This window comes from Panulirus ornatus, chromosome 57 (genome assembly GCF_036320965.1).
Source record: "Panulirus ornatus isolate Po-2019 chromosome 57, ASM3632096v1, whole genome shotgun sequence".
In the NCBI taxonomy this organism is placed as follows: Eukaryota; Metazoa; Arthropoda; class Malacostraca; order Decapoda; family Palinuridae; genus Panulirus; species Panulirus ornatus.
In genome coordinates, this window is record NC_092280.1 from 23824818 (window position 1) to 23848837 (window position 24020).

The 24020-nt window shown below is 47.8% G+C and overlaps 1 protein-coding gene and 1 long non-coding RNA gene across 3 annotated transcripts in view; one reads left to right on the forward strand and one right to left on the reverse strand.

Annotated features, from left to right (window-relative positions):
• Positions 1 to 24020, forward strand: part of LOC139766295 (uncharacterized) — a 162721-nt gene that overhangs the window by 20468 nt on the left and 118233 nt on the right. The gene's annotated exons all lie outside the window — the stretch shown is intronic.
• The window catches only part of LOC139766292 (uncharacterized), a 67603-nt gene continuing 47525 nt past the window's right edge, over positions 3943 to 24020 (reverse strand). The window contains exon 2 of the mRNA XM_071694745.1: positions 3943 to 10320. Coding sequence (XP_071550846.1) covers positions 7350 to 10256 — 2907 coding nt within the window. The 5' untranslated portion in view covers positions 10257 to 10320 and the 3' untranslated portion in view covers positions 3943 to 7349. The remainder of the gene's footprint in view (positions 10321 to 24020) is intronic.

Genomic DNA, 24020 nt, shown 5'->3' on the forward strand with positions numbered 1-24020 from the left:
GCTTAAATGGAAGCTCCGGTGTTTTGTTTCTTTGTCGATGTATATATACGCCTACATTTATATGTATATACATATGTATATATTTACATGTTTGTATATATATTTTTCTCTATATTATCCGAGTGTGGTTTCTGATAAAGGTAAGTGTCGCGCCATGGTATGTGTGATGTTACCATGGCTGTCTTGTGTTGTTTACGGCTGAGGTGGTGAGGAAGGTGAACGTGTAAGGGTCATGATAGAGAGGGGCGAGTATGTAGTGGGTAAGGGGAGGCCTGAGCTGAGAAGTGAGTCAGTCGTTTGCCGATGACACAGCTCAGGTGGCAGATCCCGAGTGAGAAACTGAGGAAGTCGGTCTGGGGGAAGGTGGGAAAGGATGAAGTTTAGGGCAAACGTGAATAATAAAAAACCGAGGTTGTTTGGTACAGCAGCAAAGACGGGTTGGTTGGGTTGTGAGTGGGAGAGGAAGGGGGAATGTTTTAGATACCGGAAGTGAATATGGCAATGAATGGAATCATGGAATCTTCGATTAAGTCATAGGGCATACGAAGCAGTCGGAGGAAGTTCTAGAACGTTCCTTAGAGTCGGGCCGTGTTTTGGGAGCTGTGGTTTGGTACGTTACACATGACAGCTAGAGAATGGTTATGAGCGAATGAGGCCTTTTGTTTTTATTTGTTTCTGGTGGTTCCACGCCAACGAAGGGAAATGACAAACAAGTATGAAAGAAAAGAAGTGCTTTTCGCATCACGTGTTTGGTAGTTTGTCATGATTACACCTACGTATGTGAACATCTTAGACCAAGATTGCATATAGTAGATGCTCAACAGTTTTGACCTGAAACTGGTCTTTGCATACATTTCCTGTATAGATCGTCAGTGTCTGCGTTTCCTTGCGGGCAATTTTTCGTGATTAATTGTGATGGAAGTGGCGGGGTCTTGTAGAATTGTCGTGTAGTGCCTGAAACCAAGAGTCGTGTATTGCTTTAAGCCACGAGTCGTTTAGTGTTTGATGTCTCATGTTGCGTGTGGCTTGACGTCTCGTGTCAGGTGTAGTGCGTGAAGCATTGTGTCATGCAGTGGTCGAGGCCATGCGTCTTGTGTTTGCATGACGCTACGTGTTGGTTCGAAACGGACGTGCCTTGTTCTAAAACATTTTCTCGTGCAAATTAAAGGCCATATTATATCCGTAATTTTTTTTTAATTTTTTTTTTTTTGAGCTCCGTGTTTATCTGTCATTCTAGTATCACTTCAAGGTCGACTCAGTACTGAGCCAATACTCCTCCAAGTTTCTTTATTATTTCTCTTTTATTTGTATAATTTTACGAGTAAATTTACCAGGTACTTCACTCCCACGTTTCTGGTAATGAATGTAAGAGGACACGCAACTGCACCACTTGTAGATTGGGCCTTAGATGGAGAATCACTTAGCCACACACACACACACACACACACACACACACACACACACACACAGTGTTTTCCTCAATACCAAAAGTGGGTAGCACTAAAGCTCACCATTCTTACTGAGTTACCGCCTCTAATCTGTCTAGGTCAAGCTGGCCTGTTATTAACCCGTGTGAGCTGCCCGTGTCGCTTCTCCCATGATCCGTGTTAAATATGTTGATGTGCACGTTAGGCACACTTGAAATAAGTGTTGGCTGAAATAGTAGCAGTAGGAAAATATATATATATATATATATATATATATATATATATATATATATATATATATTTTTTTTTTTTTTTTTTTTTTTTTTTTTTTTATACTTTGTCGCTGTCTCCCGCGTTTGCGAGGTAGCGCAAGGAAACAGACGAAAGAAATGGCCCAACCCCCCCCCCCCCCATACACATGTACATACACACGTCCACACACGCAAATATACATACCTACACAGCTTTCCATGGTTTACCCCAGACGCTTCACATGCCTTGCTTCAATCCACTGACAGCACGTCAACCCCTGTATACCACATGACTCCAATTCACTCTATTTCTTGCCCTCCTTTCACCCTCCTGCATGTTCAGGCCCCGATCACACAAAATCTTTTTCACTCCATCTTTCCACCTCCAATTTGGTCTCCCTCTTCTCCTCGTTCCCTCCACCTCCGACACATATATCCTCTTGGTCAATCTCTCCTCACTCATTCTCTCCATGTGCCCAAACCATTTCAAAACACCCTCTTCTGCTCTCTCAACCACGCTCTTTTTATTTCCACACATCTCTCTTACCCTTACGTTACTTACTCGATCAAACCACCTCACACCACACATTGTCCTCAAACATCTCATTTCCAGCACATCCATCCTCCTGCGCACATCTCTATCCATAGCCCACGCCTCGCAACCATACAACATTGTTGGAACCACTATTCCCTCAAACATACCCATTTTTGCTTTCCGAGATAATGTTCTCGACTTCCACACATTTTTCAAGGCTCCCAAAATTTTCGCCCCCTCCCCCACCCTATGATCCACTTCCGCTTCCATGGTTCCATCCGCTGACAGATCCACTCCCAGATATCTAAAACACTTCACTTCCTCCAGTTTTTCTCCATTCAAACTCACCTCCCAATTGACTTGACCCTCACCCCTACTGTACCTAATAACCTTGCTCTTATTCACATTTACTCTCAACTTTCTTCTTCCACACACTTTACCAAACTCAGTCACCAGCTTCTGCAGTTTCTCACATGAATCAGCCACCAGCGCTGTATCATCAGCGAACAACAACTGACTCACTTCCCAAGCTCTCTCATCCCCAACAGACTTCATACTTGCCCCTCTTTCCAGGACTCTTGCATTTACCTCCCTTACAACCCCATCCATAAACAAATTAAACAACCATGGAGACATCACACACCCCTGCCGCAAACCCATTTCATACTATTCGCCATTTCCCGCATTAGCGAGGTAGCGTTAAGAACAGAGGACTGGGCCTTTGAGGGAATATCCTCACCTGGCCCCCTTCTCTGTTCCTTCTTTTGGAAAATTAAAAAAGAAACTAGGGAGGATTTCCAGCCACCCGCTCCCTCCCCTTTTAGTCGCCTTGTACGACACGCAGGGAATACGTGGGAAGTATTCATTTTATATATATATATATATATATATATATATATATATATATATATATATATATATATATATATATATATATATCTTTCTTTTTTCTTTTAAACTATTCGCCATTTCCCGCGTTAGCGAGGTAGCGTTAAGAACAGAGGACTGGGCCTTTGTGGAATATCCTCACCTGGCCCCCCTCTCTGTTCCTTCTTTTGGAAAAATTAAAAAAAAAAAAAGAGGGAAGGATTTCCAGCCACCCGCTCCCTCCCCTTTTAGTCGCCTTGTACGACACGCAGGGAATACGTGGGAAGTATTCATTTTATATATATATATATATATATATATATATATATATATATATATATATATATATATATATATATCTTTCTTTTTTCTTTTAAACTATTCGCCATTTCCCGCGTTAGCGAGGTAGCGTTAAGAACAGAGGACTGGGCCTTTGTGGAATATCCTCACCTGGCCCCCCCTCTGTTCCTTCTTTTGGAAAAATAAAAAAAAAAAAAAAAGAGAGAGGGAAGGATTTCCAGCCACCCGCTCCCTCCCCTTTTAGTCGCCTTGTACGACACGCAGGGAATACGTGGGAAGTATTCATTATATATATATATATATATATATATATATATATATATATATATATATATATATATATATATATAATGTATCAGGTTTTATGGTCATATGTGAAATTTTGCGTCAAGTTCAAGTTTCTACCTAAACTTTATTATACTTAAACTTCATCATAATGGGCAAACTTCACACTGTCATGGCTTAGTGCCATTCAGATCTTTATACGTCGTGAAACAACTGTGATGTTTCACGTACGTTTGGTTGTAACTTTTCAAGTTGTGACAAAGTGAATAGTTAAAGTGGATAGGTGATTTGTAGGGAAAGAAAACACATACTTGGGCATAACAATGACATATATATTTGTCTTCTTGTACGGGTATATCATACTGATTTAGGCTGGCAACTATATACATACGAACAAAGTATACACAAGAGAGAGTGTCTCCCCTGGCCTCCCGTCCTGGTCAAGGGGGTGGTCAGGGCGGGTCAGGCGAGAGGAACAGTTAAGATTTGGCAACAGTGTGATGACGTCACTGCCCTCACGCACGCGCACACACACGCTCCCTCCTCCTGCCGCATCAAAACAACAAGCCAACAATTTGGCTTAATGTGGGTGTATATAGAAGTAAGAGTGTCGGGTGTTGAGACTGGGTAGAGGTGATCATAACCTCCTCTGACCAGGGGAATGATACTCGGAACATAAAATCGTAAGCGTGTTAACAAAATCAACCTCCATATTGAACGAGGTACTGAAAGACTCGTGTGTGAACATTTCAAAGGCGGGGAAATGGTTTAATCCTGAACAGTATATGATATACCCCCTCCGTCACGTATTCGCTGTTATACACCAATTTTGTTCCGTTCAGTCTGTGTACTTAGTATCCCCAGAACACTGGGTGATGCAGAGATTAATAACTTTTTAACTTTTAATGTTAACACCAATCAGATCCCCTTTAATCAAAGCTTGCGTACCCTTCCTAACAATCAAAGGTGTTCAGGAAAATTAATTAATGGACGACCTAACCCTCTCCGATATCAATATCGAAGAAAATTCATCTTAGGAGTGAAAAATCAAAAATATCTACATGGTTATTTACAGGGGCAAAACGTCTTTCAAGAAGGGAATAGACTGAAGTGTGTGTGTGTGTGTGTGTGAGATCAGGCGGTAGGAGGAGGCTGGGGAAGGGCTGCGGTAGCGCGTCTTGTTGGGCTCAAAGAGTGTGGTGAACTCGGCGCCAAGTTTCGAACAACGTCGGGCAGGGTTCACCCCACTACAAAACGCGCGCCATTGCCTCCCCTTGGTGGCGTGGGAGGGTGACGTCATCAACGGGCATGGTCGAGGTCCGTGCGTGGAGGCCCGCGCCCTCCCACCACCACAGCAGGACCTGGAGGAGGTGGTTTTGTTTTAAGTTTGTTTAATGATAATAATAATAAGTCTATCACTATATATACAAGCTAGGTGGTGGTGAGAGTGTGGGCCGGGGTTAAAAAGGGTTGAAGGAGGGAGGGGGAGGGCCTCCAGTCACGGCACACGACAGCATCTGGATATACTCTACAGCACAGGTAATGGCAGCCCGGGAGGCGATTCCTAGCAAATGCGCCCAAGATGGGTTTGTATATATATATATATATATATATATATATATATATATATATATATATATATATATATATATATATATATATGGGAGGTGGTCGACAGGGGAGGTTACCGCCTCCCGCTTGTTGATGTGAAGCTTGGGTGATGAGTATTGATCATGATCATAATGATTGGCCTTAGTACTACTGTCACATTTGTCAATACAGCGACGTTACAGTTAATAAGAGTATCCCGGCAAATATAAAACGTATTAATTCTTACACGGGTGTTGTAATAAGTGAAAAATACTGACCCCTTTGTCCTAAAAAAACTTTTATTTTTTTTTTTTTTAAATCGCCTTTCGCCCTACGGCGGGAGGCTAAATGGAAGAACTCATTTAATATACAAGTTATAGTTATTTTGACAAAGCGTTCTTCCCAGCGCGCTATTCTAGATATGGTGCCCTTAAGTTGATGATATAATACAGTTTTTGTTCTATATATATATATATATATATTTATATTAAATGTCAATACGATTCCGGTTCAACCTGCATTCAAGCACCCAAATAAACATCCACATAAACTTTTTTTTAGCGGTGCAATACGTCTGAATCATGACGACACAAGGCCTAACAGACTAAAAAAGAAAAAAAAAAATTGATGGACTGGGCAGCAGAAGAGGAGAGAGTTCGCGAGACTTGAGAGATCTTAATACCCGGAGGTTCAGCGGCCATCAGCGGCGACGGCTGATTGGTTGGCTCGTCCCGCCGGGGGCGGACAGTCGCCTGTGACGTCACGGTTCAGGTATTGTTCCGCCCAACAGTTTGAAAATTTTCCTTATCTGAATACATTAGTCCATCCTGCTCACTCGACCCTTGAATGAGGATTCGTCTCCGAGAACGACTTAACAGTTTTCAAGCCATGTCACAAGATATTGAGCTTTTAAGATAGGTTCATACAGCGGTATCCAAGTTCAAATTTAAAGAGAAAATTGTTCCCGCTCTTCACACAAGGTTCAAAAACGTGTGATGATGAAATATATAGTCTGTCTGTGTGGTTCAGCAGCAGTCATCTCGAAACATCGGCTGTTCGAGACGAGTGAAAAGAGAGAGAGAAAGAGGTTCAGCAAAGCAATAGTAAAATGTGTGTGCCCAGTGAAGCGGGTTCTGAAGCGGAGTGAAGCGGGTCGAACATTTGATTCTAAACACAGAGAGACACACACACAGTATGTATCACCAATGCTGTGTTTTTTTTATTATTATTTTTACCCCTGAAAGTCTATACAAAGCCAAGACAACTTCCCTGCAGCTCACGTCCGACTGAGAGACGAGAGAATTGTTTACGAAATTAGATTTTCCTCAACCGCTGTCATTGGTTTCGAACACCGAAACTTGATTCTGTTTGCAATTAAAGTAAAATACTGATAACTTTATTATATTTTTTTCTTCTCTCTTCTTTCCTTAATGTGTGCATCGCGAGGATGCTTGTGTGAACACTATAACTGGTGCACAAGGTAGTCAGGTAATGCGCAGTTGTACTAAATGTACACCTGTGGGTTATTATTTTTTTTCTGTACACAGGGGCTAGCAAAGCAAGCAATTCCCCCACGCACTGGCTGTGTGGGTACCCCCGATATGGCAAACACTGTACTCGGGTTAAGGGAGGTATTGCCACACTGTATGTGTGTGTGTGTGTGTGTGTGTGTGTGTGTGTGTATGTACACTCGGCACTAGAGTTTTATTTTCCATAGGCACGCTTGTACAACGCGGCAGGATGTGCAGGTACACTCGTACACCTAGGTACACAGCAGAACACTTTTGAGGACCTCCGTCTCCCACACCGCCTTGAGCACTGCACACCTCGCACTGAGCACTATGTACACCGCCCTGCCTACCGGGATGCACTGCGCAGGCGCACACCACCGCCGCGTTGTACACCAGAACACACGCACTGTACAGACCATCCACGACGCCCTTGGCTGGGTTCTGTACACGACGACGAGGCACAGGAACACCGCACACGCACCGCGCTGATTCGGCGATGATGGCCTCTCTCTCTCTCTTTCTCTCCATAGATATCACAGATAATGAAGCATATATCAACGATACGGTCTATCGCATCACGGTGTTACGTTATGTGCAAGTCGCCTTTAAGGATTCGCATGAAAGTCTTCTTAAACTGCTGGTTGGCCAAGGCGTAGCAGAAAGGGTTGATGGGGCTGTTGGCGTAGCAGAGGAAGTACGCGAACATGTACACGTGGGTGTTGGTGCACGTGCAGAAGCCCTCGGCGATGGCCAGGATGTGGTAGGGCGTCCAGCAGGCCACGAAGGCGCCCAGGATGATAGAGATCGTTCTCAGGGCTTTGTTGGCCCGGTTCTCCGACTTGGAGCGGTGTCGCTTCTCCCCCTCGCTCTTTTTCTTCTTCTTCTTCAGGCTCCGGAAGGACTTGACGATGCCCTTCCTGGAGTCCTTGAGGGAGCCCTTGACGGAGCTCTGGGCGTCGGACGCCACGACCACCGAGCTGCCCTTGTCCTTCTCGATAAGCGAGGAAGACTCTGTTCTCGCCACGCTCGTCACCGTCTTGTTGGAGTTGATGTTGTGGGTGGTGATGAGCTGGTTGGTGGGCGGGCCCGCCGTGGACGCCCCAGGCCTCCCCGCCTCCCCTACGCCCCCTCTGGGCCGCACCTGGGGCGTGGGAGGCACTGCCGCAGGGGCGCTGGTATTGCTGGAGCCGTTGGCCGCCGACGCGATGTTGTTATGGGCGTTGGGCGCGGTGATGTTGTTGTCGGTGGAGCTGCTCAGCTCCTTCTTGGGACTAACGGGGCTGTTGTGCCTCTCCGGTCCGGCCAGGCTGGTGACGGCGGTGCAGGCGTGGATGATGGACGTCACCAGGACGTTGGTGGAGTGGTCCGAGCCCTCGTCCTTGTCGCAGCACTCGTCGTCAGCGTCCGCCGACTCGTCCGCCTCCTCAATGCTCATCTCCAGATCCTCGTCGTCCGAGCGGGACTGCATCCGGCTGATCTTGCGGTGGATGCTGTGGGGGGTGGTGAGTGTGGAGGTGATGGATCGCACGGTGGGGGACGTGGGGCTGTGGAGGGTGGCCGCCCACACTGAGGAGGGCGGGTCCTCAACCACCGGGGATGGCAGGATGATGGAGGACTCATCCATGAAGCGCAGGTCACCCGTGTCCAGGCCCGTGAGCACGTCATAGGCCATGGGCCCGTAGTTCAGCGAGGATGGAGGCCGGGTGGTGCAGATGCTGCTAACGCTCATGCTGTCGGCGAACATGGCCGGCGGGGCGATGACTCTCTCGTCCAGCATGTCTGTGGGCGTGGAGGCCGCCAGGGGAAGGATAGGCACGGTGCTGATGGGCCGAAGAGGTAGCGAAGTCGGGTGGAGGGGCTGCACTGGCTTGCGCTGGGGTGAAGGCTCGTCGTTCGACTGGACGCTCAGGGTGTCGTCCGAATGGCTGCTGTTGTCGTCGTCCTCGTCGTCCTTGGACAGGTCGCCGGACATGCGCTTGGCCAGGGGCGTGGTGGCCGCCCCGAGGGTCACGTCCAGGAGGCCGGAGCCCTGCAGGCTGGACTCGTGGAGGGCGACGTCGGGCAGCGTGGGCATCTTCTTGGGTGAGTGGTGGTGGTGGTGGTCGGAGAAGGGCAGGGATCGTGCCAGTGACACAGCCAGGGCTCCGATACCGGTGTCGGAGGAGGAACTCCCCTCCAGCGTGGTGGAGGTGTCCAGCACGCTCTGTTCGGGGATCTTGGGCAGGGTGTCGGTGGTGGGCGTCTTCCGGTGCTGCGGTGGCGGGTCCAGCCGCGGCACCGAGTTGTTCGGCAGGCCCGCCTTCCTGGGCATGGGCACCTGGCTGCTCTCCTCGTCCGACTCGAAGGCTGGGCTGCTCGATCGCTCCGACTTCTCCGGGGGTTCTCCGCGACGCTCGGAGAAGCTCGTCGTCTCCGTCGTCTTCGAGGAAGTCTTTTGACTCGAGGAGGAGTCGCTGACACCGGAGCCTCCCTGCGGCGCCTGCGTGGTGGGGTTGGTGACGGGCGGAGGGCCGGGCTGAGGCTTGTCCTGGCTTAGCAAGGTGCTCTGCGTCTTGCTGATGCCCAGGCCGGCCGTCCGACCCGCCATTCCCGCCATGCCCCCGGCGCTGAGCGCCACCAGCGTCTGCATCTTCCGGTGCTTGGCCTCCGACTTCTTCTGCATGTCGTAGGCGGTCTTGTATATTCCGGCGTAGAGGACGAAGAGCACGACGAGCGTGACCCAGTAGTAGGTGACTATGAGGGCCGTGTTGAACACCGGGTCCCTCAGGAATTGCACCGCGCACTCGTTGGGCAGGAGCGAGCGGAAGCCGGTGAAGTGTTCCCACCCGAAGATGCTGATGAAGAAGAGCAAGGCGGGGATGATCCACACCATCGCCACCATCACCATGACTTTCGTCCTCGTCCGCCAGGCGCGGTACTTGGCCGCGATCCTGACGGAGCAGAAGCGGTCGATGGTAATGAGGAGGACCGTGTACTGAGAGACGAGGCAGACGGTGTAGTCCACGGAGAGCCACAGGTCGCACAGGATGGGCCCCAGCGTCCACTCGCCCATGAGCACGTACACTGTGTAGAAGGGCATGGACACGGACCCGATGATCACGTCCGTCATCGCCAGGGACGCGATGAAGTAGTTGGAGGGCTGACGGATGGCGCGCTCGACGATGAAGGAGAGGAGCACCAACAGGTTGCCCCCCACCGTCAGGAGCATGCAGCACCCTAGACAGATGGCGATCAGCACCGTCTGCCAGAGTTCGAAGGGCGGCAGGATGGTGGTGCCGCCCTCCGGGGCCGTGGTGTTGGCCAGGGCGCACTCGAGGGAGGTGTTCCCCCAGCAGGTGGTGTTGTCCTCCCACAGGTCGGAGGAGGCGTTGAGATAACTGATGGAGGGGTTGTTGAGTCTGGTGGGCCCGGCCTCCCAGGGGACGAGGAAGGGCAGCAGAGTGGTTCCCCTGCTGCCGACACCCAGGGTGTCCCCTAAGGGCGCCGTCATGTTGAACGCCGCCTCCCGGGCGCCATCGTCCGCGTCGCCGCCGATACGCTCACGCTGCTGCTTCCTGCAAGTAGGAGAGACATCCAGGTTACTCCTTGAACCCCCGGGGGGAAACCACAGTGTGACTGACTAACGCAGGCAGAACTGTGACGTCATGACACACCACACCACCACAACAACAACATACACCTCAGGGGTGGAGACACAACTTAAAAATACGTCACACATCGTATACCCACCGTTGAAATAGGGAATAGTTACGTTCCACACCTGATTTTTTTTTTTAAGGGGAAACGTAAACAACCATGCTTAGTTACATTTTACCTTATTAGTAACTAATTTATTGGTATGCAAAAGTAGTGTAGCGTCTCAAGACACTTGCACTAAAATCACGTCCGCTTTGTGCTGGGTTAGACTCCATGGTCAAGGTTTGTCTTGCTCAGGTTACCATGTATTTCCAGCTAGGCTAGTCTGTACAAGGCTAGTAGTATTTACCATAGCCTTAGTCTCTACCGTTGCTAGGTTTGAACCAAGGTAGGCTGGTCTAGATTAGTTTAGTGTGGGTTAAAGTCTTCATTCGTTTAGTTTGACCCGGAGTGTCATATATATATATATATATATATATATATATATATATACGTATATATATATATATATATATATATATATATATATATATATATATACGGAATTCGTTGTTTTCAACCTCACATTTTCCCTGGTCTTCAAACTCTTCCTCCTCCCCGTAATTTGTTTTCCACTGAAAGACTATATACATATTGGAGGTTTGGATGAAATGCACTTGTTGGATCTTATCATATTTATCATATTAAATCAGTTACCATGTGGAGAAGCTGGAAAGAAAAGGAAAATCTGTTAACAAGGTGGCGTAAGGGGGAAAAAAAACCCCGAATAATTAGCATATACGAACTTGGCCATTTCTCCTTGGAGCAATTTAAAGCAAAGATAGAGACAATATGATCTAGAGATAGGGTCACATTAGGGGAGGGGGGCTGCTCCCACCCTCTTAGGGTGAAAGGGAACACCATCTAGCGACATTTCCCCTCTCCCCCCCCCCACTCCCCTCGGGAGGTGAAGTTATCACTGGGGGTGTCGGGTCGTCACCGGGGTGGGGGGGGGGGGGGGTGTCGTAGGGTACGGGGGAGGCATGTGGGAGTCTGCCTCGCCGGACACCACCCGTGTCCGAATCCCTGACCGGGATCTTGGCATCTGTCGCGACACTTACGCCAGCCTCAGGTAACGTGTGACAAATTGGAAGATGATGTTCTCCCCCTCCTTCCCCCCCCCCCTCTCCTCCTTCCCCCTCCTCCCCTACCCCCCTTTTCCCTCCAGAATCGTTCCCCCCTTTTTTCATATTCTCAAGAGGACAGTTATGGCGGAAATAGATACAATTCAACGACTTCATTTGAGATAATTGTGATGATTGCCGGTCGTGGCGGAGTGTTATATGGGCGTGTTCGGCCGGAGATGATCGTTCGCAAAGGTAGACACTGGGCTAATAAAGCCTGAAGCCAGGGCTGTATATATGAGTTAGAACACCAGGTAATATCCGGCAGTTGCGCCCGTGAAAATTACCTGTCGCCTGGAAGGCGGAGCCAATCAGCAGACAGACGGGACGGGAGGAGGAGCCAATCAGCAGACAGACTGAGGGAGGAGGGGGTGGGGGGGGGCAGTCAATAGACAGACGGGACGGGAGGAGGAAAAGGCAATCAACAGACAGACGGGACGGGAGGAAGAGCCAATCAGCAGATGGACTGGACGGGAGGAGCCAGTCAGCAGACAGACGGGACGGTTTGAGCCAATCAGCAGACGTACTGGACGAGAGGAGCCAATCAACAGACAGACGGGAGGGTTTGAGCCAATCAGCAGACAGACAGGACGAGAGGAGCCAATCAGCAGACGTATTGGACGGGAGGAGCCAATAAGCAGACAGACAGGATGGGAGGAGCCAATCAGCAGAAGTATTGGACGGGAGGAGCCAATCAGCAGACAGACGGGACGGAAGAAGGAGGTAGCCAATCAGTGGAACAATTAACTATTTCTCTCTCTCTCTCTCTCTCTCTCTCTCTCTCTCTCTCTCTCTCTCTCTCTCTCTCTCTCTCTCTCTCTCTCACATCCTTATCTGTACCCGTAAATGATAATGAATAATGATAATGAAGACAGTACCATTCATTCCTCGTAGGGCACACCTGAATCTTATCTCTGGCTGCCGTGGCTCCGTTTTCAAACCCCCTCCTGATTTTCTGTTGGATAAAGAGTATATATGTGTATTATTTTTCCCTCCCCTTTTAGTCCACTACTCTCCTCGTTTTCTGTTCATAGTTTTTTTTTCTTTTTTGTCCCGGTTTCTTTGAAAATAGCACACTCCGTAGTCTACATACTTTGGTCAAATATAGGTCGCTGTTTTGAACAAGCAGCAGTAGTTAGAGAGAGAGAGAGAGAGAGAGAGAGAGAGAGAGAGAGAGAGAGAGAGAGAGAGAGAGAAGGGACCCAGCTCAAAATTGACAGACTCCGTAGTATTTAAAAAAAAAAAAATATCATGAAACAGTAGAAGTTCTAACACTCTAACAAGCGGAACACAATAACCTCACGAACGAAACGAAAAAAAAAAAATGGGAGAAGAAAAAAAAAGATATATAGATATACAGAGAGAGAGGGGGGGGGGGGGCTGCTTGCTCCCCCTCCCCCCACTAACAGGAGAGCAGAGAGCAAACACAGAGCCAAATTACCCTGCAGGCACGAAGCTACAGTAGAGCAAGCACTCCAGGGCGCGCGGCCAATGTCAGCCCTCTCTCTCTCTCTCTCTCTCTCTCTCTCTCTCTCTCTCTCTCTCTCTCTCTCTCTCTCAGAGCTTGTGCAAGTGCTTTTCATATTTTTTTTTTGTTTTTGTGTGTTTGTACTAGCGTTCCCTTCCTGCTCGTACAAGCGCGCCCTTCCTGCTCGTGCAAGCGCTTCCTTCCTGCTTGTACAAGCGCGCCCTTCCTGCTCGTGCAAGCGCGCCCTTCCTGCTTTTACAAGTGCGCCCTTCCTGCTTGTACAAGCGCTTCCTTCCTGCTTGTACAAGCGCGCCCTTCCTGCTCGTGCAAGCGCTTCCTTCCTGCTTGTACAAGCGCTTCCTTCCTGCTTGTACAAGCGCGCCCTTCCTGCTCGTGCAAGCGCTTCCTTCCTGCTTGTACAAGCGCGCCCTTCCTGCTCGTGCAAGCGCGCCCTTCCTGCTTTTACAAGTGCGCCCTTCCTGCTTGTACAAGCGCTTCCTTCCTGCTTGTACAAGCGCGCCCTTCCTGCTCGTGCAAGCGCTTCCTTCCTGCTTGTACAAGCGCTTCCTTCCTGCTTATACAAGCGCGCCCTTCCTGCTCGTGCAAGCGCTTCCTTCCTGCTTGTACAAGCGCGCCCTTCCTGCTCGTGCAAGCGCGCCCTTCCTGCTTGTACAAGCGCGCCCTTCCTGCTCGTGCAAGCGCGCCCTTCCTGCTCGTGCAAGCGCGCCCTTCCTGCTCGTGCAAGCACGCCCTTCCTGCTTGAATAAGCGCGCCCTTCCTGCTTGTATTTACTACAACTCTCTCAGTGAACAGGTTCGTTTTCTTACGTTCTTAATTCTTGAAAGAACCGCTGAAGTGTGCATGTCAGAAGGGGGAGCACTTTCAGGATGCGCATGGCAATGGCAGCGCATGAAATGAGAGTGTAACAGGGTGATGGGCCATAGTGACAGGAAGGTGCGCATGGCGGGAAAGTGCACATTAAATCGGGTGTGCTCGTGACAGGAGGTGCGTATGACAGGAGTTTTGCATGACCAGGAGATGCACATGACAATTGGCGCGCATGACCGGAGGTGCGCATGACTGCGCATACCAGGAAAGGTATTATTCATGATAATAAGGTAATGATGGGATTGTATTGTAGTCAAGTGAAGGTTTATATAGAAGGAACAGAGAAGGGGGCCAAGTGAGGATATTCCCTCGAAGGCTCACAGTCTTCTGTTCTTAATGCTGCCTCGCTAACGCGGGAAATGGCGAGTGTATGTGTGAAAAAAAAAAAAATAATATATGATTTACATGTATAGCAGAAATCTGTCATTCTCTCTCCTAAACATTTCCTGGATGTGAAAAATGTTTGAATAGATATTTATCATAAAGGTGTAAATATATAGACGAAAGTTATTTAATATGAATAGTCTTTATGGAGGTAATTCTTTTGTGATTGCAAATGGCTCCTGTAGTAGACAGGTTTCGCAACCTTCGGATATTGGTTGTATATAAATATATGCCAACAGCTTCCGTCAGCTTAATAAGCTTAGCACTTGTTGGTGTTACGTTACCTGATGCGTGCTAACGTTAGCGAGGCGACCTTGTCGCTAAAAAGCCATCCTCCGCCGCCTCGCGCGCGATATCCCCATTGGCTCGTTTGAATTTACGCGGGCCTGTTCTGAGAGCCCTGATTGGAAGACGAAGTAGGGCGACGTCACGATTCATCCTGGAGGTCCTGATTGGATGATGGTGTAGGCGACGTCATTATCGTTCCAGAACTCTAATTGGACGGCCGAGTAGGCGACGACGTCATTGTCCTTCAGGGCGAATGTCCCGTTCAGACAAGGGACGCTGTAATTCATGGGAGGAACCAAATGGAAAATAGAGCGATAGAGGAACGTTATGCAGGGAAGTTTGATATTACAATAGATTTGCGTAGCATTCTGCTGTGCCGAGAGAGAGAGAGAGAGAGAGAGAGAGAGAGAGAGCGGGCCAGCGCGGCGAGTCAACAAAGAAAAATGAATAAAACAGGAGGGGAAGCAAATAGAAAGAGAGGCAAGTAAATACATTGGAAAATTGAAGCGGTTTACATTGAGAGCCGAACGGCTGTTGTGTTTCAGGTTTACGTAGAAAGCTATACAGTATTTTTCTTTTACTCTCTGTCTGTCTATTGGTATGTCTATCTGTGGTCAGTGTTCGAAATTTACGTAGAAATCCATGCCATCTTTTATTACCCTGTACGTTTGATCAGTATTTGAGGCTTACTGAGAAATCTGTACAGTCTTTTAAGCGTATGTATTCACGGGAAATGAAACACGATAAGTTCCCAGGTGCACTTTCGTTTAATGATCACATCATCAGGGGAGACACAAGAAAGAAATATGTCAGTTGACAGATTCCAGCCTGAGGGAATTTTTGTACATCGCATATGTACGTGATCATCCCGTGTGATTGGCAATAGAGTAAATGTAGTAGATAGATAGATAAGTAGTATGTTGTGATGTATAGTAATGATCATTCGGACTAAATTACCTTTCATTGGTAATAACCATTTAAATCCAACACAATATGTTCAGTACGAGAAAGAGAACGAGTGTGAGAATGAGGAGGCGGAGAGAGAGAGAGAGAGAGAGAGAGAGAGAGAGAGAGAGAGAGAGAGAGAGAGAGAGAGAGAGTTGAGGTATGTAAAGTGGAATCGTCAGCAGATTAAGGATAGGGTCAATAGTTGACGAGAGAAGGACCATCTAATGAGAGAAAGAGAGCGAGTCGAAGATTCAAAGAATGTCTAAATGAGCACAGAGACGTATGCCATACGCTCGCGTATGCTTTGGAGAGGTCCAAGATTCCTCAAGAGTCATCGGCTGCTGTGACGATGCAGCTACAGCTACAGAACTGCCAATCATCAAACCAGTGTCGCTCGTGCGGGGGTTGAAAAATTTACTACAGCAGTGTCAGTCAGGTTCGTGTAAGCGCCTCGAAAATACGCTGATTTGTTGAGGTGAGTCTAAAGTCACCGTTTACGTATGGACTCTTACATATTCGTTATTTTTTTTCTTTTACTTGACGTCTTCACTCGCATACGAAGAGATATATTATTGCTCTCGTGGCTTCGTTTGAAACGCCATATAGTCTTGGGCTGTTCACACGCTGAGCCTCCCCGTCTCTCTTCTTCATGCTCTCTCTCTCTCTCTCTCTCTCTCTCTCTCTCTCTCTCTCTCTCTCTCTCTCTCTCTCACACACACACCCTATCAGTACCCCCGGGAATGGATGGGTTTGCAGTTGAATTTCTCAAGAAAGCGCACAAGAGCGTTATTGGCTGGTTGGTCTGGCAGTTTAGGGGTTGTTTGTCTCGAGGTGAGGTGTCTTGAGGACTGGCAGAATGTACCATGCCAAATAAACATACGAGGGAAACAGGGGATGAGAGTGTGTTGAATATACCTGGTGGTTTGTATGGGCGATTGGTGGGGTGTCCAGAACTTATGACAGGTAAGGGGGAACAATGTGGCTCCAGGAGTGGTATAGGATGTGTGGACCTGGTGGCTGTTTTGAGAGAATTTGTGTGGTAAACGTTTGAAGAAAGAGGTCTGGGGAAAGTGTGGAGACAGGCCTCGTGGATGGCGCGACGAATGTCTGGAGTAAATGGACCCGGATGATACAGTCATGAGTTCCTCAGGAGGGAAAGTAAGGTCGTTGGTGCGAACAGGAAGGGAGGAAGTTGAGTGGTTCCTGGTGAGGCGGGGTTATTTACAGTTTGTACGGCCTGTGTGATGAGGGAGGTGAATGCAAAGGTCTTAGATTCTGGGGTAGGTCTACGGTATGTTGGTGATGCAGGAGTATGGGAGGGGAACCCGTTGCTGTTTGCAGATGACACGGCTCTAGTGGCAGAATCAAGATAGGAGACCCTAAGCTAACGAGAGAGAGAGAGAGAGAGAGAGAGAGAGAGAGAGAGAGAGAGAGAGAGAGAGAGAGAGAGAGAGAGAGTCTAGGAAAGTATGCACAAGGAGAAGGTCGGATATGAATGTAAACAAGAGCAAGATAGAGATGTCCACTGGCGGGACGAGAACCAGGAGGAGTGGAAGTTCTCGAGGCACACTACCTGGGAGTGGATGTGATAGCGGGTAGAACCATGATGATTAATGAGAGTCATTAGGTGGTAGAGAAGGTCATGGTCGTGGGGTGCGCTAGGGAGTGTGTGGAAGGAGAGGTCATTGTCTGCTAGAGCAATGGTGGGTACTGGTACGTGTGAAGGGTTGGCCCCATGAATCAGTCAGTACCTGGCCTACCATATATATATATGTTTGTATAGAAGTGACCGTAAACAACGAAACCACAATTGTAATCCATTCTCCCCCCTCCCCCGCAGTGCACCGCCGGTGGCACACACACACACACACCCACCCACAAATACAATACTCGTACAAGTACATATACACCAACAATGGCTATATAGGAAAAGCGAGGATGGTCGTGGCAACTGGGCTTTATTTCGCCAAGTTATTGGTTGTTACAGGAGAGCCCTAACCCTACTTGTGCGTCGGTAGACGAGTCTTTTTCCCCACACGCGAGTGGCCGTGAATCGTAAATACAGTGGTTGAATGTGTTCAGGTGTGTTTAAGAGGAGAATATAAAGAGGTCTCTCTCTCTCTTTTCCCCGTTCGCCCGCCATGTTGATGTGGACGAAGGAGAGTGTTGCCATCAGTAGAGCTACGGATTAAAGTCTTCCTCGTCCCCCCCTCCCTTCTCGGATTTCAGGATCATAAGGTCCTTAAATATATATAGGGAAATGTATTTGGACCATGTCTAATGATAGGAATTTAGGAGACTGGAGGCTATGGCACAGCGGAGGTCTGGGGCTATTATTGTCGCCTGGCAGGGTGATCGGTAACAAGGTAGGGGAAAGTTGCCAGAGATCACCATGCAAGTGTTATACGATTTTCGAAAACATCATCGTCGTATATACACAAGCCTGGAACTGAGTGTATTGTATATGTTTACCCATATAAATCTATATTCAGTTGCGTATATTGTACTTTAAGACGACGCGAGCGAAAGCGAAGTAGAAAACAAAGCAAGTGGAGCACGCAGTAGCGTGGCGGTAAGCAGGGAGGTATTATTGGAACACGGCTCGCAACGAAGCGTGTAACAGATATGCTACTGAAAGAGTAAACTCGTGGTCTGACGGGAGGGGAAATTATAGGAAAGGTTATTGAAGACTACACGACCGACAGTACAGAGGGAGGGAGGAGTGGGGAGTCAACAGAAATGCAAAGCTTTAAGATAGGCTTAAAGCTGAGAGGGTAAGGATTGGATTGATTTAAAGGGCATGGAGATGGCTTCGCGCATAGGCTAAAACAAAAACAAAAAAAGAATGCTAATGACACTGAAATCAGTCCATTGTTCCAGTCCGATCATTCCAGGATGTTGTTCCAGGAATGAGACCGACCCTGGAAAATAACATAAGAGACAGACAGACAGACAGACATGATATTCAGTCCCGGGGACCATAATGAGCCCAGAGGGGGATGGGGTTCTCCTGGAAATAAAGAGGATCAGAAATACTCTGGGGGGGTATTAGGGGTGGACGAGACGCCCGTAAAGACAACCATTCTTGAGGGATTAGGGGCATCCTCTGGGGGATTAGGGGCATCTCTGGGGGAGGGCGAGTGGACTCTCATGAAAGGTTTTGTTGAATGTGGACAACAACGTTATAGTGTTAGGACGTGCTCACGATCCCAGTAGTCAGAAAATGGGAAGAGGTTGATCATCAAGACAAAGAAAACATAAAACAGAACGTGGGAAGAGGTTCGTCCAAGGAACAGAGCATGGGAAGAGGTTCATCCCCAGAGGAGAGAGTATGGGAAGAGGTTGATCCAAGGAACAGAACATGTGAGGAGGTTGATCCAAGGAGACAGAACATGGGAAGAGGTTGATCCAGAAGAAAGAACATGGAAAGAGGTTGATTCCAGAATGCAAAGCATGGGATGAGATTGATCCCAGATGAAAGAACATGGGAAGAGGTTGATCACGGAAAACGGAACACGAGAAGAGGTGGAGAAACCCAAGGATTTTAGAATACATAGGGCCAAAACACTAGGAAAGAAAAAGAGAGAGAAAAAAAGATGAAAGAATAGATAAAGGCCCCTCCTTCCTCTTAGCATTTGTGGAACAGGAAGTAACACCAGCGTCCTGAGGGTGGTTTATAGGAACGACCGAAGGAAAACGGGAAGGAATCGAATTTTAAAAGGCCGCCTGCGTGCGTGGGATTAGACTGGACGCAGAGAAGGGAAGGGGGGGTCACAGCTGAGGGTAATATCAGGAGGGGAAATTCGCGTTGTTTTCAATAAGGGAGACGTGATGACGAGGAGAGAGAGAGAGAGAGAGAGAGAGAGAGAGAGAGAGAGAGAGAGAGAGAGAGAGAGAGAGAGGGTAGACAAAGGAAGGTTGCCGACTAACGACCCCTCCGGGGCGTGGAGGGAAGTTCAAATTACATGAGGTAATGATAAAACAATAGGGCGCCCCCCTTTTATAAGGTACACAAGGTAATTATGAAACAATGGGCCTCCTTTATAAGGTACACGAGGTGCAGTGGTAGACACTGGGCCCCCTTTATAAGGTACACGAGGTGTTGTGATACACTCTGGGATCCCTTTATAAGGTACATGAGATGTACTGGTATACACTGGGCCCCTTTATAAGGTTCACGAGATTCAGTTGGTCCCTTATAGGGTACATTATAGGTAATATATTGACATACAGCTTGCATTATTGACCTAATAGATCATCTGAGGAAACCAGACGAGCTGTAACAAGCGTATATTACCAGAATGATGATGAAGGTTCGATCACGATGACACAGAAAACGGAGTGTGTACCCGTGGACAGTGAAGGGGGAGGTAACTATTACCATCCAGAGGCTCTATCCGTGCAGGGAGCTACGTAACTGGAAACTTGGAAACGCCTTGAAGAAGGCATGGAGGTGTGTGTGTGTGTGTGTGTCCCAGTTTCTCACGTGTGTAAGAAAAGGTTTTGTTTGGTTGTACACTGAGAGAGCATAGGGTCGTGGACACTTGTGACGGGCCATCAGGATGTGCAGCGTTCTTGTTGCTTGAAAGGGAATGTCTGTGGGTCGTAGTGCGAACGCCCGACACCAGGGGGCGTCAGGAACCAAGATCACCGCCCCTTCCCTAACACTCCCTCCTCTCCTCTCCCCTCCTGACATGTTCCTCACGCATCAGCTGGCCAGTGCATGGCCGTAGGGCCCGATATTATACGGTGCGCCGCTCGCGCCTCACCCCGAGCTGCTGATAATATTCATGGGTGTACATGGGGTGGGTATGGAGGCTGGGGTTGGGGGATGGGGGGAGAATATCCAGTGGACAGAAGACCTCTTGGTCCACGACGAGATTACCTCCAGGGTGATGATCGTAATAGTGCCCCCCTTAAATAACTAATCCTTATTGACGGAGACGAAGGGGAAGAGGGAGAGGAAAGGGGGAATGGGGAAGGGGGGGGTATAAATGCAGGAGGCTCAGGCGAAGCGATTGGGGGATGATTGTCCCTGGGAAGTGGGTGGTGCTCCCCAGCATGACGGTGATGATCAGCCAGCCACACGAGAGGTGGTTGGTGAGGAACAGCGTCGGATTCACGTGCCAGTCGTCGCCACCTGGCGTAGCATTCTGCCTCACGTACGGGATGATCGTGAGGTGGACGACTGGCTCTGTGGCTGGTAGGAGCTGCTTTGAGTGGCGGAGCCGTTGACGTGGACCAAGGAGGAAGTTGTCCTCGTGTGTGTGTGTGTGTGTGTGTGTGTGTGTGAGAGAGAGAGAGAGAGAGAGAGAGAGAGAGAGAGAGAGAGAGAGAGAGAGAGAGAGAGAGAGAGAGAGACTTTGTATTTCCAAGTCGGTGGTGGTGGTGGGGTTGGGCTTAGGGATGCTGAAGTAGGTTTAAATCCACGAAAGTAGGAAAGAGCAGTGAACCACACACACACACACACACACACACACACACACACACACACACACACACACACACACACACCACACACACGCACACACACATCAGGGTGGCGTGCCCACGCTGGGCGAGGGTGACGAGTGGGGTACCCGAGGGTAAGTGCTGGGTCCACGGCTGTTTCTGATCTGTGGGTTGTGATTTGCTTAAATGAAATGGATCATATTTAGATCAGCTTGTTGATTGTACTAAAACTATTAATGGTATGGAAAATGAGAGGGAGATTAATCATTACAGTCTTAAAGAGATCCTTTGGACCATCGATGATGTTAGCCGTTTGCTTTTTTTTTTTTAACTCTAAATCCAAAGGGATAGAAAAAGCAGACGCAGGCAAGAAGCAAGACGGTTAAGACTTAAGGAGAATATTCCTTCTGCAACAGGATGGTGGACAGAAGAGGGAAGAAATGCAGCTGTGCAGATGCCATAGAGGAATTGAAACCCTTATGTTTATATATATATATATATATATATATATATATATATATATATATATATATATATATATATATATATATATATATTGACGTGCGTGCTGTCAGTGGGCTGAGCCAGGGTATAAGAAGGGCGTCTGTAGGGCTTAGCTCTGGTTTTGATGAATGATAGATGAGTGCTGGAGAGCGTGAATGTGTACAAATGAGGGCATTCATCGTCTGTTGTTGGCGCTACCTCGCCACCACGGGAAACAATAGGGAGTAATGTAGTCCATCAATATGCCTCATGAATTATTCACCGCTCCACCTGCTGGGTAACCCAAGTACATAAGGCCAGACCACACGGAATACAGTCACCTTGCAGGAACACCAGCCATCTCTGTACCTCTCACTCTAACAACCTCTAATGGCCAATTCTTCCTTCATCTCCAACAAGACACAGCTTTGACGAAACCATACACACTTTGATGTCTTGTCAAGTGCGAAACAACTGACACCCCTTTTAAACCAGCACTTTGAAACTAGACCCCCCACCGGATATATGTACTCAATATGAAACTGCACTCCCTAGTCATGTACGAGATACACTTTCTCCCCTGAATCCTGGACACCGCCTGTCTCTTTTAACATCACAAACATAGACTCATCATATCACAAGACCCCCCTCCCCCTCCCCTCATACCCACAACGCAACACACACACTGAAGACTGTGCATACGCATTTCTGCACTCATCCCACAAAAACAAACGTACAATTTCATTGTACTGTAGTCCCTCCCTGCTGGACTTGGCTCGCTTTCTGGGCGTTGTGTGATATCCCCCTGGGGAAGGGGTTCCTAAGGCAGAAAGGTGATATATATATATATATATATATATATATATATATATATATATATATATATATATATATATATATATATGAAGTTATTGATGGTTGTGTACGTTAATCCTCCTTTCATTATTTGTTCTGGTGCACACACAGTCTCCAGAAGGAATTACCAGATAGACCCCACGACTCTTCCTTCCTTCCCTTCCCTTCCTCCCTTCCTTCCTTCCTTCATCTTCTCCTTGCTCCCCTCAGGACGCTTCACTGTCGACCTTCACCCGCGTCTTCGGGTAGAATTCGCATGTGATGCTCACTGTAATCTAGCAGCATGCACACTTTGCCTACTGCTGTACTTTGCAGCCTGCACACTTTACGTACTGCTGTATTTGGTAGCTATTCACACTTCACATACATGCTATGATTAGCAGCACTCGCACTTCACATGCTGCTATGTTTAGCAGCATGCACGTTTTGTATGCTGCTATATTTAGCGGCATGAATGCTTCACATACTGCTATATTCCCTGTACCCAAGTTGCTGAGCGGGTTGGTTGCTGAGGTGGAGTGGTGGGCGAGTGTTGGGGGGGGGAAATAGGGTGAGTGTGTGTTGAGGTGTTCGACCCTGAGTGAGTGGAGTGGATTAATGTGGCTCAAAGACACACACACACACACACACACACACACACACACAGAGAGAGAGAGAGAGAGAGAGAGAGAGAGAGAGAGAGAGAGTCCATGGGAAGGACAGATAGCAGAAGGCCCCTACCCTACCCTTCCCCCTGTTAGACCATATCAGAGTTCTCTCTGTTTATAACTTGCATCTGTTTCCATTTCTGATCTATGTGGATGAGATGATGGGTCAAGCAGGAGGGCTACCTCTCAACCCTCCACAACTGACAGGAAAACAAAACAAAACAGCAACAACAACAACAACAAAAACATGCGTCTATGAAGTACGCCTGCATGGAATTGAGCAGGAGAGAACAAATGGATGAATTTGACTCCAAAAATCTTGCTGCATTATTCCACCCTCTGGCATGTGTAATATAGAGGAAAGTGATGCATATATATATATATATATATATATATATATATATATATATATATATATATATATATATATATATATATATATATATATATATATATTCAGTCTTGGTGTATTGATATCGTTTGACGGTCACTTACGTTGCCCAGTGTTCAACGCTTGTGTATGCGAGAGAGGAAAAAAAAGAGAAAACAAAAAGATAAAAAACTTTTAGCCTCGTCAGTTGATGTATCCGGTAGCTTTTGAGTTTTCCATCCGTCGAAGTAATTGTATTATCTCGTATCCCAAAGAGGGTACAAACCCAATCGTGTTCTTTTGTGAGAGTTTATTCAGAATCGTTCATTTTCTCGTATCGGGTCAGCGCGAAAGTGCTACGCCACCCCCCTGAAGATAGAGGGACCTTGGCCCACACTCTCCGTCTGATAGATTTCTCAAGATTTGTGGATTGGGAGTTTTGGTCCTCTTCTTTGTACTTTGTTCTACTCTTTTTCTTTAATTCAACCCTTTGCGTAATTTTTTTTTTTTTTGGGGGGGGGAGGACCTGAACTGGACTGGATATCGAGGAGAGAGAGAGAGAGAGAGAGAGAGAGAGAGAGAGAGAGATGTGTGTGTGTGGGTGCGTCGTGCTCGATTGTTTTGATCTTGCTTGTCCAGCGGACGACGTGGCTGGCGCACAATAATGCTGTGT